This window comes from Camelina sativa, chromosome 17 (genome assembly GCF_000633955.1).
Source record: "Camelina sativa cultivar DH55 chromosome 17, Cs, whole genome shotgun sequence".
In the NCBI taxonomy this organism is placed as follows: domain Eukaryota; kingdom Viridiplantae; phylum Streptophyta; class Magnoliopsida; order Brassicales; family Brassicaceae; genus Camelina; species Camelina sativa.
Genome location: NC_025701.1, coordinates 10,286,278 through 10,300,695, shown reverse-complemented (window position 1 = coordinate 10,300,695; position 14,418 = coordinate 10,286,278). Strand labels below are relative to the sequence as shown.

Genomic DNA, 14,418 nt, shown 5'->3' with positions numbered 1-14,418 from the left:
ATATATATATATATATATATATATATATATATTACAAATGTGTCCGTTTGCTCATCAAAAGCTTATCAATGGGAAATGGATTTAATATATTTTCTGATCAATTTGATCGAGTACGGTTCCGTGATGGAGAAGAAAGGAATAAAATTAAAGAAAATATCAAGTACGGTTCAATGATCAAGCTTATCACTGCTGAATTATTGAGTTATGTAAATAAAATGTGTGAAAGACAAAATGAATAAAAGTTGTTAATTTTATATTTTTTTTTTCTTTTTTTAAGTACAGTCATACAATCTCTATATTCGAGTAATAAAAGTGTGTTATTTTTTCACTCTCTCTAAGAATTAGCTAGTCCTACCGGAAATAACGTCCAGTTACCTCTCTAATTTTTTTATATTCAAAATCTTTCGGCAAAAGCTATATAGAGGCAACTATATATATAAAAGGCCGCTAAAGCTAAACTAATTAAGTGTAGTGAAAAAAACATTGGAGATATATTAAATTACTCATCCTACTATATTAATTGAGAAATACAAATATGAAACTAACCTTAAATGTATAAAAAATTATATTCAATTACTATTAGAAAACTTAATTAAAATTAATAAATTAATTAAATAAAGATAAGTAATTAAAAAAACGAAAATTGGGGATATATTAAATAAAAGGAATTGTAGAAAAGTAACAAAAAAATCTATTATAATAAAAACTAATCCGTATTAGAAAAAAAAAATTTACAACTAAGATTTTAAAAATCTTATCAAATAAAATCTACAACTACAAATTTTATCCTACTATATTAGTTAGTGCAAATATGAAACTAACCTTAAAATGTGTAAAAATTACATTCAGTTGCCATTAAAAACTTTAAGATTAATTAATTAATTAAATAAATAAAATTAATTAAAAATGAAAATCGGGGACACATCAAATAAAATAAATTGTAGAAAAATAAAAAAAAATCTATTAGAATCAAAACTAATTCATACTTAAAAAATTAACAGGTAAGATTTTAAAAACCAAATCGAATAAAATATACAGCTATAAATTTTATCAAAAAAAATTTTCACCACAGGTTAAAATTATTACAAACAAGAAAATGAAGCCACAGAAAAATACAATAAATGTTGTTTTCAAAGAGACATTTTAAAACTTTTACTAGCTATATTTAGTTGCTCTTTTTTACATGTTAGTAAGGATTGTGTTTAGTTGACAAAGGTTTAAACAATTTTATTTATTATACACAAATGTTTTATTGACAGGTTTTCAATAAACATTTTTAAATACAAAAATTATAATATAAGCAAACCAAATTTTAATCACAAACTATTATAAATAACATTATAATAAAATAAATTATTACAAATTTTTATTAAAAAAATGTTCAGCCCGCGGTTCTCCGCGGGTTAGTACCTAGTTATATGATAATTATCTAGTATGGAGATATATTAAATTACTCATTATATATTAAATTACTCAGTATTTCAAATTTTGAGGAAAAATATACGTCATTCGTGTTTTATCAACACGCTTCATTATAACTACGGAGATATATTAAATTACTTATTATATAATAACTTGCTTTTTAAAAATTAAATTTATAAAATTATGTCTTATAATGACATTCAAGTTATGATGTAGAATATACATTGTTGAAATAACTTCACATATATAAACTAATATAACATATTAAAAATTTATTTTAAAATATAAAATATACAAAAATTTTGTATAAAATAAAATTTAACCAGTGTTATAGCACGGGTACTTATCTAGAATCATCAACAATATAAAAATTATAAAATAAGTGTCTTTTTCAAGCTATCATATTTAGCATATGATTTTATTGTGAATGTTCGGTCCAAATTTCCAAAACTCAAAAACTTACTAAACCTATTTCAAAAGGACGAGTTTATCTAAAACTTGTTCACAGTTCGTGTTAAATCATTTCTTATAGGTTTTAGACAGGAAAACTTTGAAAAGTCAACCAAAATTTTCCAAATCGATCCAAACAAACCCGTTGATCCTATAGTTCAAATAAGTTTTATAAACTTCTACACATATCATATATTTCAAAATATATAATTTAGAATTTAATTTTCAAAATTATTAAACTCAGTATACGACCAATGTTTTTTTTCCTCTTTTTTTTTTAAAGCTTATCGAGGCTGATTTTATATAAATCGTATAGCATGATAATGTTGTTTTTAATGTTCAAAGTTATTAATTATCCGATTCTGGTAAAACTAGGACTATCGCCAATCTTGACTCACAGCTACCCATACACAACTTAAGATTTATCTATGACTGCATACAACGAACATTCGCTCGGATACTTGACCATATTGTAAGTTTGTAACTAATGAAGTTTGACAATCCGAAATTTCTAATTACCTTTCTGGAAGGACAATTCAAGATGGAGGCCATAAAGGACAATTTGTGAAATTACACTCAATTCGGTCTGAACTAATATATGTATATATGACTTATATTATGGCTATTTGATTTACATACAAAAATAAAAACAACAACAACAACAACAACAACAACAACAGAAAATATCATGCGAACAGGTGGGAGCCATGCATGCGTGTGTGTGCATGTGTAGTAATATAAGTATGTGTGATTCATGTTGATCAGATCAACTAGAAACAAAACAAATGAAACCTTCCACCAACAATAAAAGTAAATTAAATTTGATAAATGCTACTTTCTTTTGTTATTTTTTTTTGTATAAGTGATACTATAAAACGGCGAAACATAAGATAGATAGACATAAATATCAGTACGTTACGTATCTATAATCTATCACTTGGTCCCTCACTTAGCTATGAAATGAAAGTGAATTAATTTTTCCTTTGAACATTGACTTCTGCTATTTTAGAAAAAGAATAACAACAAACGACATGAGACAACAATGTTTAGTTGTTTCAGCCGTCAAAAGTGGCTACTATTCCACATAGAGCGCTCATATGTACCGGCCAGCATAGCCAACGATTTATAATTAAAGAAAGATAGAGGAGACTAAGTTTTAGCTATAAAAAGAGAAACTAAAGATCCATCAAAGAATATACCAAAACACACACACACAGTCTCTCTCTCTCTCTCTCTGATCAGTGTGATCACGTAGAGTGCCTTGAAGAAGAAGAAAAAAAAAAGAGAAATGGGATACCCTTTTGAAAAAACCTTAAGCTCTAACCCTTAAACCCCAATTGTAAATGATGATGGGTTTGATGGCCGTTAGACTTGCCAATGCTGCCGCCTTTCCGATGGTCCTCAAAGAATATTACTTAACATTTATTGGTTTCACACTGTTACACGTTTTCCCCGCCAAAAAGGGAATTTCGTGTTTTCCGCAAAAATGTGATTATACAGAAGTGAGACAAATCAACATTAAAATTGCATCCAATAAGTAAATGATACGTAGCATAACATGTCATATCGACTAGCATGAATCCACAAACCCCACAACATAAATGATATTTAATTTCGTGGTCCGCGAAAAATCTTTTAAGCTAGGTCAATCTTTCAGTTCAGGACCATTTCAAACGCAATCACATAACACGAACACAACGACAGCAAAATCAAATACATAACGAATACCTGATGAAAAAGACCAATCTAATTCATAGAAGCGATCATTCCCACACGAGAAACGAAGATTGAGCAAAGTACCTTTCTCGATTTCTTCTACTCAGAGAGAAATGGGGAAAAATAAAGTCAAGTTTCTTGTGACTTAATCGATGAGTCGGGTCGGGTTAGGCCATGGAGTGACTTAATCGGGTAGAATTAATTTTGTTAACCGGACACTAACCGAACCGAAATCGTATAATTAATTTGACGGTAGTTTTTAATTCCACTACGGTTTGGTCGTTCTCTGATTTTTTGGCTTAATACAACAAGTCAACAAGGAAGACCAAAAACACTACTGTGTAGATCACAGAGATGAAGAACCTCTAAAGATAGAAAACAAGAAACGAATTAAACCTTCAATTCAAAAAAAAAAAAAACAAAAAAACAACCCAATTTTCTACAAATAGACAACATTTTCACTATATAAATCATCTAGACAAAACCTAACTAAATCATATTGTTTATCATAAATTGTAATCAATATCAATACATTTTAAAGTTTGTATACGTTATGATGGAGGCTCAAAGTTTGAAGAAAACATGCAGTGTTCTGATCATTACGGCTTTGTTGACGATGATGTTTTCGGGACAAATCTCTAATGCGGATTTGTGTATCAAACATTGTGTCTCAAAACAATGTGTTAAAGAGGTGATCAAAAACGCCACTCCTGCCATGTGCGAGGATGCTTGCAAAAAACTTTGCAATGAACAACATGTAGGTCAAGAAAATTACTTTAAACCGGGTCCAAGTCTGTATTGCAAATATTTTGCTAAATGCTCCTAATCTATAATCACAAAAGCTCTCATTGTTTGTTAATTATTTTTCCACCTGATATTAATCCACGCATCTTGTACATGTGTCTTGTTTTCTCAAGTAATAATAATTAATGTATTTTTTCTTGAAACAAATATGCATGTTGTCACTCATTTTGTATCTGATTTTTTTTTACATACATAGGAATCCAAATAATGTAATTTATAAGTTTTTATCGCGTATATATACTAAAGTGTACTTAAAAATCATTGCTACACGGTTTTATCTTTCGGAAATCTTAGATCCTATGCCAACAACTCATAGTACACACACACACAAAAACAAAATAAAATTATAAACTCCGTCAAACAATGTAACTGAAACTCGTTTGGTTATGTATAAACATTAACCTTAACTTCAAAATAATTATATTTATCGACAGGTGGATATTTTTTTAATGTTTGTGTTATTTAGATATTAGAATTTACTTACCAAAAAAAATCATAATTTTGAAGAAATTTGATGTGACAAATTTTCATGAAATATTCTCTGAGGTTACAAATATCCCATATATGGTTGGTAATGGAAAGGGAGAACAACTACCGAAGAAAAACTAGAATTGTAGAGAAGTAAAAAAAAGAAGAGCGACAGAGAGAGACTCATTCGAAAAACCACACCGGGTTGGTCGCATCAGGCTTCATATCGTACGTGGATGGGTGTTGTCCCTCCTTGTCCAAGATAAGAGTCGCAGTGTAGGAAGAATCATATAACACTGCATGATTTAGCTACACAAAACCTAGCTAAATCATATTGTTTATCATAAATTGTACAATATCAATACATTTTAAATTTTGTATAAGTTATTATGGAGGCTCAAATTAGTTTGAAGAAAACATGCAGTGTTCTGATCATTACATGCAGATATGTGTATCAAACATTGTGTCTCAAAACAATGTGTTAAAGAGGTGATCAAAAACGCCACTCCTGCCATGTGTGAGGATGCTTGCAAAAAACTTTGCAATGAACAACATGTAGGTCAAGAAAATTACTTTAAACCGGGTTCAAGTCTGTATTGCACATATTTTGCTAAATGCTCCTAATTTATAATCACAAAAGCTCTCATTGTTTTGTTAATTAATTTTCCATTTATATATTATCAACATCTTGTACATGTGTCTTTTTTTCTCAAGTAATAATTAATTAATATTTTTCTTGAAACAAATATGCATGTTATCACTCATTTTGTATCTGACTTTTTTTCATTCATAGGAATTCAAATGATGTAATTTATAAGTTTATATTGTATAGTGTACAATCATTACTTCACGGTTTTATCTTTCGGAAATCTTAGATCCCATGCCAACAACTCATAGTTACCACACACACACAAAAACAAAAACAAAAATCTAAACTCCATCAAACAATGTAATTGAAACTCATTTGGTTCTGTATAGTCTTGACTCCTTCTCGTTTGACTTGACTCTCAAATCAAAATGTGACTCTTTGTTAAGACGAATTTCATTTGTTAAGGTTTTGGAATTCTAAATCGAAATATATTCACAACTAATAGAAAAAGAAAAAGAAAAAAAAAACATCATATAAGCATACACGCGCGTATGATAAGAACTCATAACCTATAGAGGAACAATTATTTTCATTTTATCATTTACATCTCTCTCGGTCGTTCATGTTTCTCCACCCGCTAATCTTGATCACTAAGAGGTTCTGGCGTCTCTGCCTCAACTCCTTCTCTTCTCCATGTCTTTGATAAGTTCTTATTTATCACTCCTATATATCTAATCTACCTTTCAAATTCTCTGGGTTGTCCTTGTTGAGCGACGTAATTTGCATATAATCAGCCCCGGCGCTGACCCGGTGCCGGAAGTGCATTTGCACCATGTCAACCAATTTTTTTTTTTTCTTTTATCTTTACCCTAATTATTATAAAATCTGAACTGAATCAATAAAACTATTTATACTTTAACCTAAATTTAAATATATTGTTTTCTTTTGGCAATCTATAGTTGTTTTTCTAGTTCTCATCAAAATCTGGTAAGTAATTCGAATTTTTAGTGGGTAAAACTTGTTTTTTCTCCAAAAAAATTCAAATATTCAGTGATCATCGCACCGGGTGTAGCTGATGTTTAAGCCGGCTCTGCATATAATCAACAACAACTCTTACTTCCTCGTTGATGAAAGATACATGGATCTGTTCTTCTTTGATCTAATGAAAGATTTGAAGGCAATGTATCATCATCATGGACTCCTAAATGAAAATCATGTAATTTCCAGCTATTTAACAAAACTCCAATTTGAATGCCTTGAAAAGTGAAAACACATATATATATATATATATATATATATATATATATATATATATATATATATATATATATATATATGGCCAAGAGTTTTTATTTATTTTCTATCTTGAGAAAATTAATATTACGCAACTACGCGTAATAGATATATCTTTTCTCACATGGACTGATGGACAAGCTTAGGGTCCAAAAGAATATTACGAGAGAGTTATTCAAAAATAGGTTTTCTTAACAACCCGTAAGAAAAATAAAACGGTCACTATGATATTGTTTATTTTGTTGGCTTGTAGCATATAGTTACGCAGATAGTCAAACCAATATAGCACCTAAGAATCTAAGATGTCCAAAAAAAGAAACCAAGAACAAATTAACCTCCAACAGTTAAATAACTTTTAAAACTGTTAAAATTTTGTTTATATAAATCTCCTAAAACCACCCATCATTTTCACCAAATCATCTCATTGAAAACTAGAACTACAGTAAAAGAAAAGTTTTTAGACTTATCAGAATACCAACGAGATGGCGGGTCAAATGTCAAAGAGAATATGCAATATCTTAATGATTATAACGTTATGTACGATGATGTTTTCAGCACAAGTCGCTCATTCGAACAAGATAGCGCTAGATGTATGTCTTAGAAACTGTGTTACGAACGTGTGCATGAAGACCGGCAAAAAAGCAACTCCAGCCAAATGTTCTGATGCTTGCAAGCAAGTTTGTGATGGAAACCCATACAATAATGAGGAATACTTCGTCCCTGGAGGTAAAAGTCCTGTGCAAAGGTTTTGCGAGCAATTTCCCCTGATATGTTAGTAAAATGGTAAGTACCAAATTAAGCATACAAAAAAAGTTGTTCCCTCATTTAATCTATAAACAATTTGTTTTTTTTTTTTCTTCATATCATTAGTTTTCGAAAAATAAAAAGTTGTCTTATTTTATTCATAAAATGATGTAAGTTATCAATCTTTTTTTTAATAATAAAAAATAGATAACTTAAATCATATGCTTATGGGCTTTGAATGGAATGGGCCGAATAAGCATATGAAGTCCACTAAAGCTTGTTCTGCTTCTTCTATTCTTGGTTTTCTTTGAAGCTTCGTGAATCGTGAGTCTTTGTTTGCGTGGAGCTCAGTTTCTTCCTTTGATATTGTTGCAAGTTGGTTACGTGAGTCGTTAAGGGAATAAGGCTTCGAAGTGTGAAGGTAACGGAAGAAGTACAATACATCATGATTGTGCTTTCTCTTCCATGATTTCAATCTTTAATTGTTTTATTGTACATGCTACGTAGGATGTGATCATGCCAACTACATTTATCCATGTAATTTACTAAACATATATAACATTTTTGGTTTAAATATCATCCAGATCATTTCATTCACTTAGAAATTCGTCAATATTTACAGCATGTATATATGTATTATTTTATGCGTGAAAAAATGATTTTTGCATAACTCTGAAAAGAAAAATAAGAAAATTCACATGATTCCAGTTTGATATAATAAAATATTAAAATTTGACATGTAAAAAAAAGCAAGGAGATTGCTAAGCTGTGATAATTTCGAATGTAATGACTAAAATGCATATATACGCATGGCTCTCTGTTGCAATTGGCCTTTATCGTAGCCGAAAGTTAAAACGGATGAGGAGTTTTGACTTTAGATCTCATTTGAAAGAGATGTTTGCTTAAATGATAATATCCTCTTTAATCCATTTTATAATCCAACGTTGTTAGCAATAAAAAGTAGTCATGAATTAAAAAAGCTATCAAATGGAAGCAATATCATGGCAACTATACTAAAATTGTTGTTGTGATTTGACTAGTAAGAAAAAGATTGTTGCACTCTCTAGTCTCTACGACGTTTCAATTCAATCTAATTAGTACAAAAGAACCAAACTATTTTATATATACCATACACACACACTTTGATAGAACTTTCTAAACCATACCAGAAATTAGATGAAACAGTGTAATATACATAGCTTGTAGTTAAGTTATGTTGTTTGAAATATAACTAACTAATCTCGGAGGCTAATAACATCGAACTACACCAAACAAGGATGTTTGGTTAAAATGGGGGTTGTTCACGATTTGATTAGATCCAACCATCCTGCTCTCTTTTTTCTAGTATTTTCTTGGCCATTAATATTTTGTTTGAAAATAAAAAACAGATTCCGTGGATAGTAATTGATCGCGGGTTTCAACAATCCTGCAGGCAGATCACCTACCAGATTTCTTACCAAAAATGAAATGAATTCAAACGTTGTTATTGATACACATATTAAGTTATTACTACTCCTATATGCATGATTAGTATAAAGCTGGCTTAGGGGTGATGTTTATGTATGTTTTTTTCTTTTCCTCCAAGGGTGATGTTTATGTATGTTATTAGTTATTACTATGAAAAGTTTAATTTAGATCCATTGAATTGATCTGGTTTTTAATTTAGATACATTTTTATAAAAGTAGTTTATAAAAATGTATATGCTAAAAAGTATTGAGAAATGGCAAAATTACCACAAATTGTTTTTTATATATTATTAATAAATTTACCACTAATTGTTTATTTTCCCAATTCCCTTTGTTTTAGACTTTAGATTGTAATTGACCTTTAGGTGATTAAATTAATATAATTAAACTATTAAGAGTATTAATCTGAAGATAATCCTTTTGTATAAAACTTTGTAATTTTAAAAGAAAAAAATATTTAGGTTAATTTTAATTTGTAAAAGAAATTAACCAAAAATGGTTTTTTGTCTATGAAAATAATTGAAAAATTAAAATTGAATTTAACAAACTAAATAAAATTAATCTGGTAAACATAAGTTATTCCTATGTTAAGTGGAAATGTAAAGCTGGCATCGTGGTGGCATTTTGTATGTTTTATAAAAAAATGATTAAATTTAGACAAAACTATTAGCCTAATCCGATTTGAATAGAAAACAAATCTTAAAAAAAAAAAAAAACATAATTCTAAAGTTTCTTTTGATGTCCAAACTAATTTAACAATTTTATCAAAAAGCAGAGATTTTTTTTCTGTAAATCAAGAAAAAATAAATATATACTGCGTAAAAATAAAATATTATTAGAGACTGTGTTAAAAGTAAATGGCACGTGCCAGCTTTTGCAACAGTAAAAGCTAAAAAACCGTTCATGTTTGGATCCGTCGACCAATGTATATTCCCATCATCACCGGTCACACAAACATCCAACGGCTCTCCTTCTCCTCTTTACTTAATCAACCGTCAGATCTTAATCCAACGGTTCTTATTAAATCTAATCTCATCTCTTTCTCCTCTTTAAATTAAAAAGCCCAAACCCGGTCCATTTCTTCTTCGCTTCCTCTCCCCTTTCTCTCTCTCTCACTGAGCTTCGCCGTTTTTAAAAAAAATTCTCCGGTACCGGAAAAATTAACAACGAAGAGAGCCAAATAAAAAAAAATCACTGTTTATAAAAAAGTAATCTCAAATCTCTCTCTTACTCTCTAACAGAGTCGTGCGTGATGCTACTTACGGTGGTGAAGCAGCGGTTAGTGTACTCTCGCCGGAGAAATCGATTATGACCGGAATCTCACCTCTGTTTTCGTTTCGATAGTTTCGAACTTTTGGTGTTTTTTTTTTTGTTGGAAGAAGAAAATGGAGAAACAGGCGGCGAAGCTAACGAGGACGCAGTCGTCGTTGCTCCGGTCATCTTCAAATGTCCGATCGTCTTTTCAAAGCTTATCTTCAATCGTCGAAGGAGAGCAACAAGATCTAGAAGCCGGAGAGAAAGAAGAGAAGCAGAGACGAAAACCACCTAAACCATTCGGTTCATCAAATCCTAAAACCGGTTTAACTCGGATTAATCCCGGTTTAGCTTTCACCATGGTCTCTCTCTCTTTCCTCAGCCTCTCCTCCTTCTTCTTCTTCGTCGTCTTCTCACAAACCGATGAGATCCTCACATCGGAGAATCTTTTGCTAGCTCTCATCTTCGTCGCCGTAGCTCTCTTCTTCGCTTCCAAGAACATCGCACTCCTTAACCAAACCGTAATCGCAATCAAACAAATCTGCGACGAAACCACCAGATTCTTAGGGTTTCAAGGAAGAAACCCGAAATCTAAACCGGTACAATGGTACATCGGAGACGATACCAACAAACCGGATAAGAAGGTTGTTGTGAAGCGATTCGTGAAAGAAGGTGTTCAATTCTACAGTAATGGAGACTTCTACGAAGGTGAATTTCACAAAGGGAAGTGTAATGGGAGTGGAGTTTATTACTATTTCGTAAGAGGTCGTTACGAAGGTGATTGGGTTGATGGGAGATACGATGGTTATGGGATTGAGAGCTGGGCTAGAGGGAGTAGATATAAAGGTCAGTATAGGCAAGGTCTTAGACATGGTTATGGAGTTTACAAGTTCTACACTGGTGATTGTTATGCTGGTGAATGGTTCAATGGTCAGAGTCATGGGTTTGGTGTTCAGTCTTGTGCTGATGGTAGCTCTTATGTTGGGGAGTCTAGATTTGGTGTTAAACATGGTCTTGGATCTTACCATTTCAGGTATGTTATCTCTGTTCTGTTTTTTTTTTTTTCTGGGTGAATCTTGTTTTGACAAAAAAGTAATAATATTTGTTTTGGTGTTGTGTTTTGTTAGAAATGGAGATAAGTATGCAGGGGAGTATTTTGGAGATAAGATTCATGGGTTTGGTGTGTATCGGTTCGCGAATGGACATTGTTACGAAGGAGCATGGCATGAAGGTCGTAAACAAGGGTTTGGTGCTTACTCGTTTAGAACAGGTGATGCTAAATCTGGTGAGTGGGATTCAGGGAGTCTTGTAACTTCTCTTCCTCTTACGAGCGAGCCTGTTTCTAGAGCGGTTCAGGTACATTAATTTTAGTTCAAACCGGAGTTACTCAACTGTTGTTTGAATTGACACACAAAAAGTAAAAAAGTAAAAAAGTGAAAAACTTTAACTTGAAAAATTGCANAGTATGCAGGGGAGTATTTTGGTGATAAGATTCATGGGTTTGGAGTGTATCGGTTTGCGAATGGACATTGTTATGAAGGAGCGTGGCATGAAGGTCGTAAACAAGGGTTTGGTGCTTACTCGTTTAGAACAGGTGATGCTAAATCTGGTGAATGGGATTCAGGGAGTCTTGTAACTTCTCTTCCTCTTACGAGCGAGCCTGTTTCTAGAGCGGTTCAGGTAATTTTTTTAAGTTGAAACCCCGAGTTGTTGACTCGATTGTTGTTGGAATTGACACACAAAAAAAGTTAAAAAGTGAAAAACTTTAACTTGAAAATTTGCAGGCGGCTCGAGAAACAGCGAACAAGGCAGTGAATCGGAGACGGGTAGAAGAGCAGGTGAGCCGAGCCGTGGCTGGAGCTAACAAGGCTGCTACGGCTGCAAGAGTGGCTGCGGTTAGAGCTGTTCAGAATCAGATGGATGGTAAATTTTGTCAAAGTTGAAAAAAAAAAGACCAAAATGTAAAAAATCTTTTTTTTTTCTTTCTTTCTTTTATTACCAGTCTCTGTAACCCTGATTGAGCTATATAACCAAAAAAAAAATGGTATAGCTTCTTTCAGAGGTTTGTAACAGAGAGAGTAATTTTCGATTTTTACTAATGTAACAACAATCTGTAAATAGTTGAAGAAACAAGCTGGTGTTTTTATTATTTTTTGTTGTAAATCAACGGCTTAAAATGAATCTCTTTCTTTTTCTTTTTTTGGTATATGTTTTTAATCGAATCTTTGGGAACAAGTGATTTTGATTGATAATATTATGATCTTGATCTGGATCACTGACAATATCGATTCCCTTTAGATATTTTAGTTATAACAATAATAAAAATGGCAAATTGTTTATTCGAGATTAAAAAATAAGTATAACTTTTGGTTTTGCCCAAGAAAAACAAAATTTTTTGGGAGGGAAGCATGAAGAAGATTCTTTTGTTCGGCGCTAAGCATTGCGATTTCCCAAAAAACTATCGATTAAACAAACATCCAATGTCGTGATCCAGAGATATCAATGGTCTATGTTAGGAGACTTACCTGTTCTAGATGCATACTTCTATTCTATTCTGGATGTTTTAAGTACCGCCAAATTCTTATTAATTTGGCTATAAGTTCCAATGCTTTTTGCAATATCAATCTTATCAGAGGCAGTAGTTAAAATATATGTCATTCACAAAGCATATAACGTAAGTTTGCTGGTGAGTTTTAAAATTTGTCTGTTAACTACATAGTTTTAGTAATTCTATGTATATTCATCAAAACGTAGAGTTTCCAAGTCGGCGTTGATCTCAATGCATGTTTCGTTTTGAAATGGATCACTTAGAAAAGGCAAATTTGAAATCGTTTTCTTTTTTGGTTACTTCAAATTTTGAATTTTCTAGGTGACAGCAATGTTGTACTTAGTTTTTCTTATTATGGATATGGATAAGAATTTAAAAGGAAAAATGATTGCCAGCTACTTAAAGTATACACCAACACATAGCCACACATACAAACAATATAAATGTCTTATTAACTACGTGAACTATTGTCATCACATAAGGACATCCATAAACAAACATATGTTATGTCTACAACACCATAAACATTCGAGGTTAGCCAGAATCCGGCGTTGACCGGTATTGACCGACGTTGAGCCATATTTACCGGTGTTGACCGGCATTGACCGCTGTTGACCAGAAAAAAATATTCAAAAAAAACAAATTTCCTAATAATAATAATTTTTATTTTTATGTATTTTTGAAAATACAAAATTAAAAATGATATTTAAATAGAAAGAGTATAAATTTGTTATTGTTTATGAAAAAATCTACTACACATCAAATTTTGGTGGTATAGTTTTATTATATTATTTTTGGTATATTTTCTGTATTAAGAAACAGACAATTCGTGGGTTCACACTTACGGACTAACCTCTCTTATTCATCCCCTTTAAATTAAGGAAAAAAATATTAATTAAAGAAACAAAATATGTTGATCAATCAATTTTAAAATTGTTAATTTTAATATTATATTATAGTTTTTAATTATCACATATAAAACCCTAACCATTTATTATAAACTCAATGAGAGTTGTTCACCCCTAGGCTTAACAAAATTAGTTACTTTATATACCACAAATTTTGTTTTTCATATTATTTTTATTTTTATTTTGGTAAATAATTTTCTTGTATCTTTTTGTTGTTATATGTTGTTTTTGTAAATTATACAAATCATTTATTTTTTTTAATTTATTTATCAAAAATACATAAAAACAAAATTGTTATAATTTTTAGAAAAAAAAAAAAAATATTTTTTTGAATACTTTTTTTGGTCAACGCCGGTCAATACTGGTCAACGTCGGTCAACTCTGGCCAATGCTCGATTTCGGCAGACTTCGAATGTTTATGGTGTTGCACATATAACCTATGTTTGTTTATGGATGTCCTTATGTTATGACAATAGCTCACGTAGTTAACAAGACATTTATATTGTTTGTATGTGTGGTTATGTGTTGACGTATACTTCAAGTAGCTGGCAATCATTTTTCCGATTTAAAACTACTCAATCAATCATAGAAATAGGTTATGGTATACTTTTTTCTAATTATAAGTTTTGGTTACGACAGGAACACATCCGATGCATAAAATACATGTTTCGTCGCATAAAAGAAATGTTGTAGAAGCCATGTGTCCTTATCGATCATCATATATATATAGTCTAGATCGAGATATATCATTTCTG

At 31.1% G+C, this 14,418-nt stretch overlaps 1 protein-coding gene across 2 annotated transcripts; it reads left to right on the top strand.

Moving 5' to 3' along the window:
- LOC104756537 lies at positions 10,029 to 12,388 on the top strand. Of its 2 annotated transcripts, XM_010479139.2 has the most exons (4): positions 10,029 to 11,240; positions 11,335 to 11,354; positions 11,679 to 11,887; positions 11,992 to 12,388. In XM_010479139.2, the coding sequence occupies exons 1-4, from the start codon at positions 10,339 to 10,341 to the stop codon at positions 12,148 to 12,150; spliced, it is 1,290 nt and encodes a 429-aa protein (XP_010477441.1). In that variant the 5' UTR covers positions 10,029 to 10,338; the 3' UTR covers positions 12,151 to 12,388. The 2 variants fall into 2 exon arrangements, with proteins under 2 accessions (XP_010477441.1, XP_010477442.1); XM_010479140.2 differs by lacking the exon at positions 11,679 to 11,887 and having other exon boundaries at positions 11,335 to 11,563.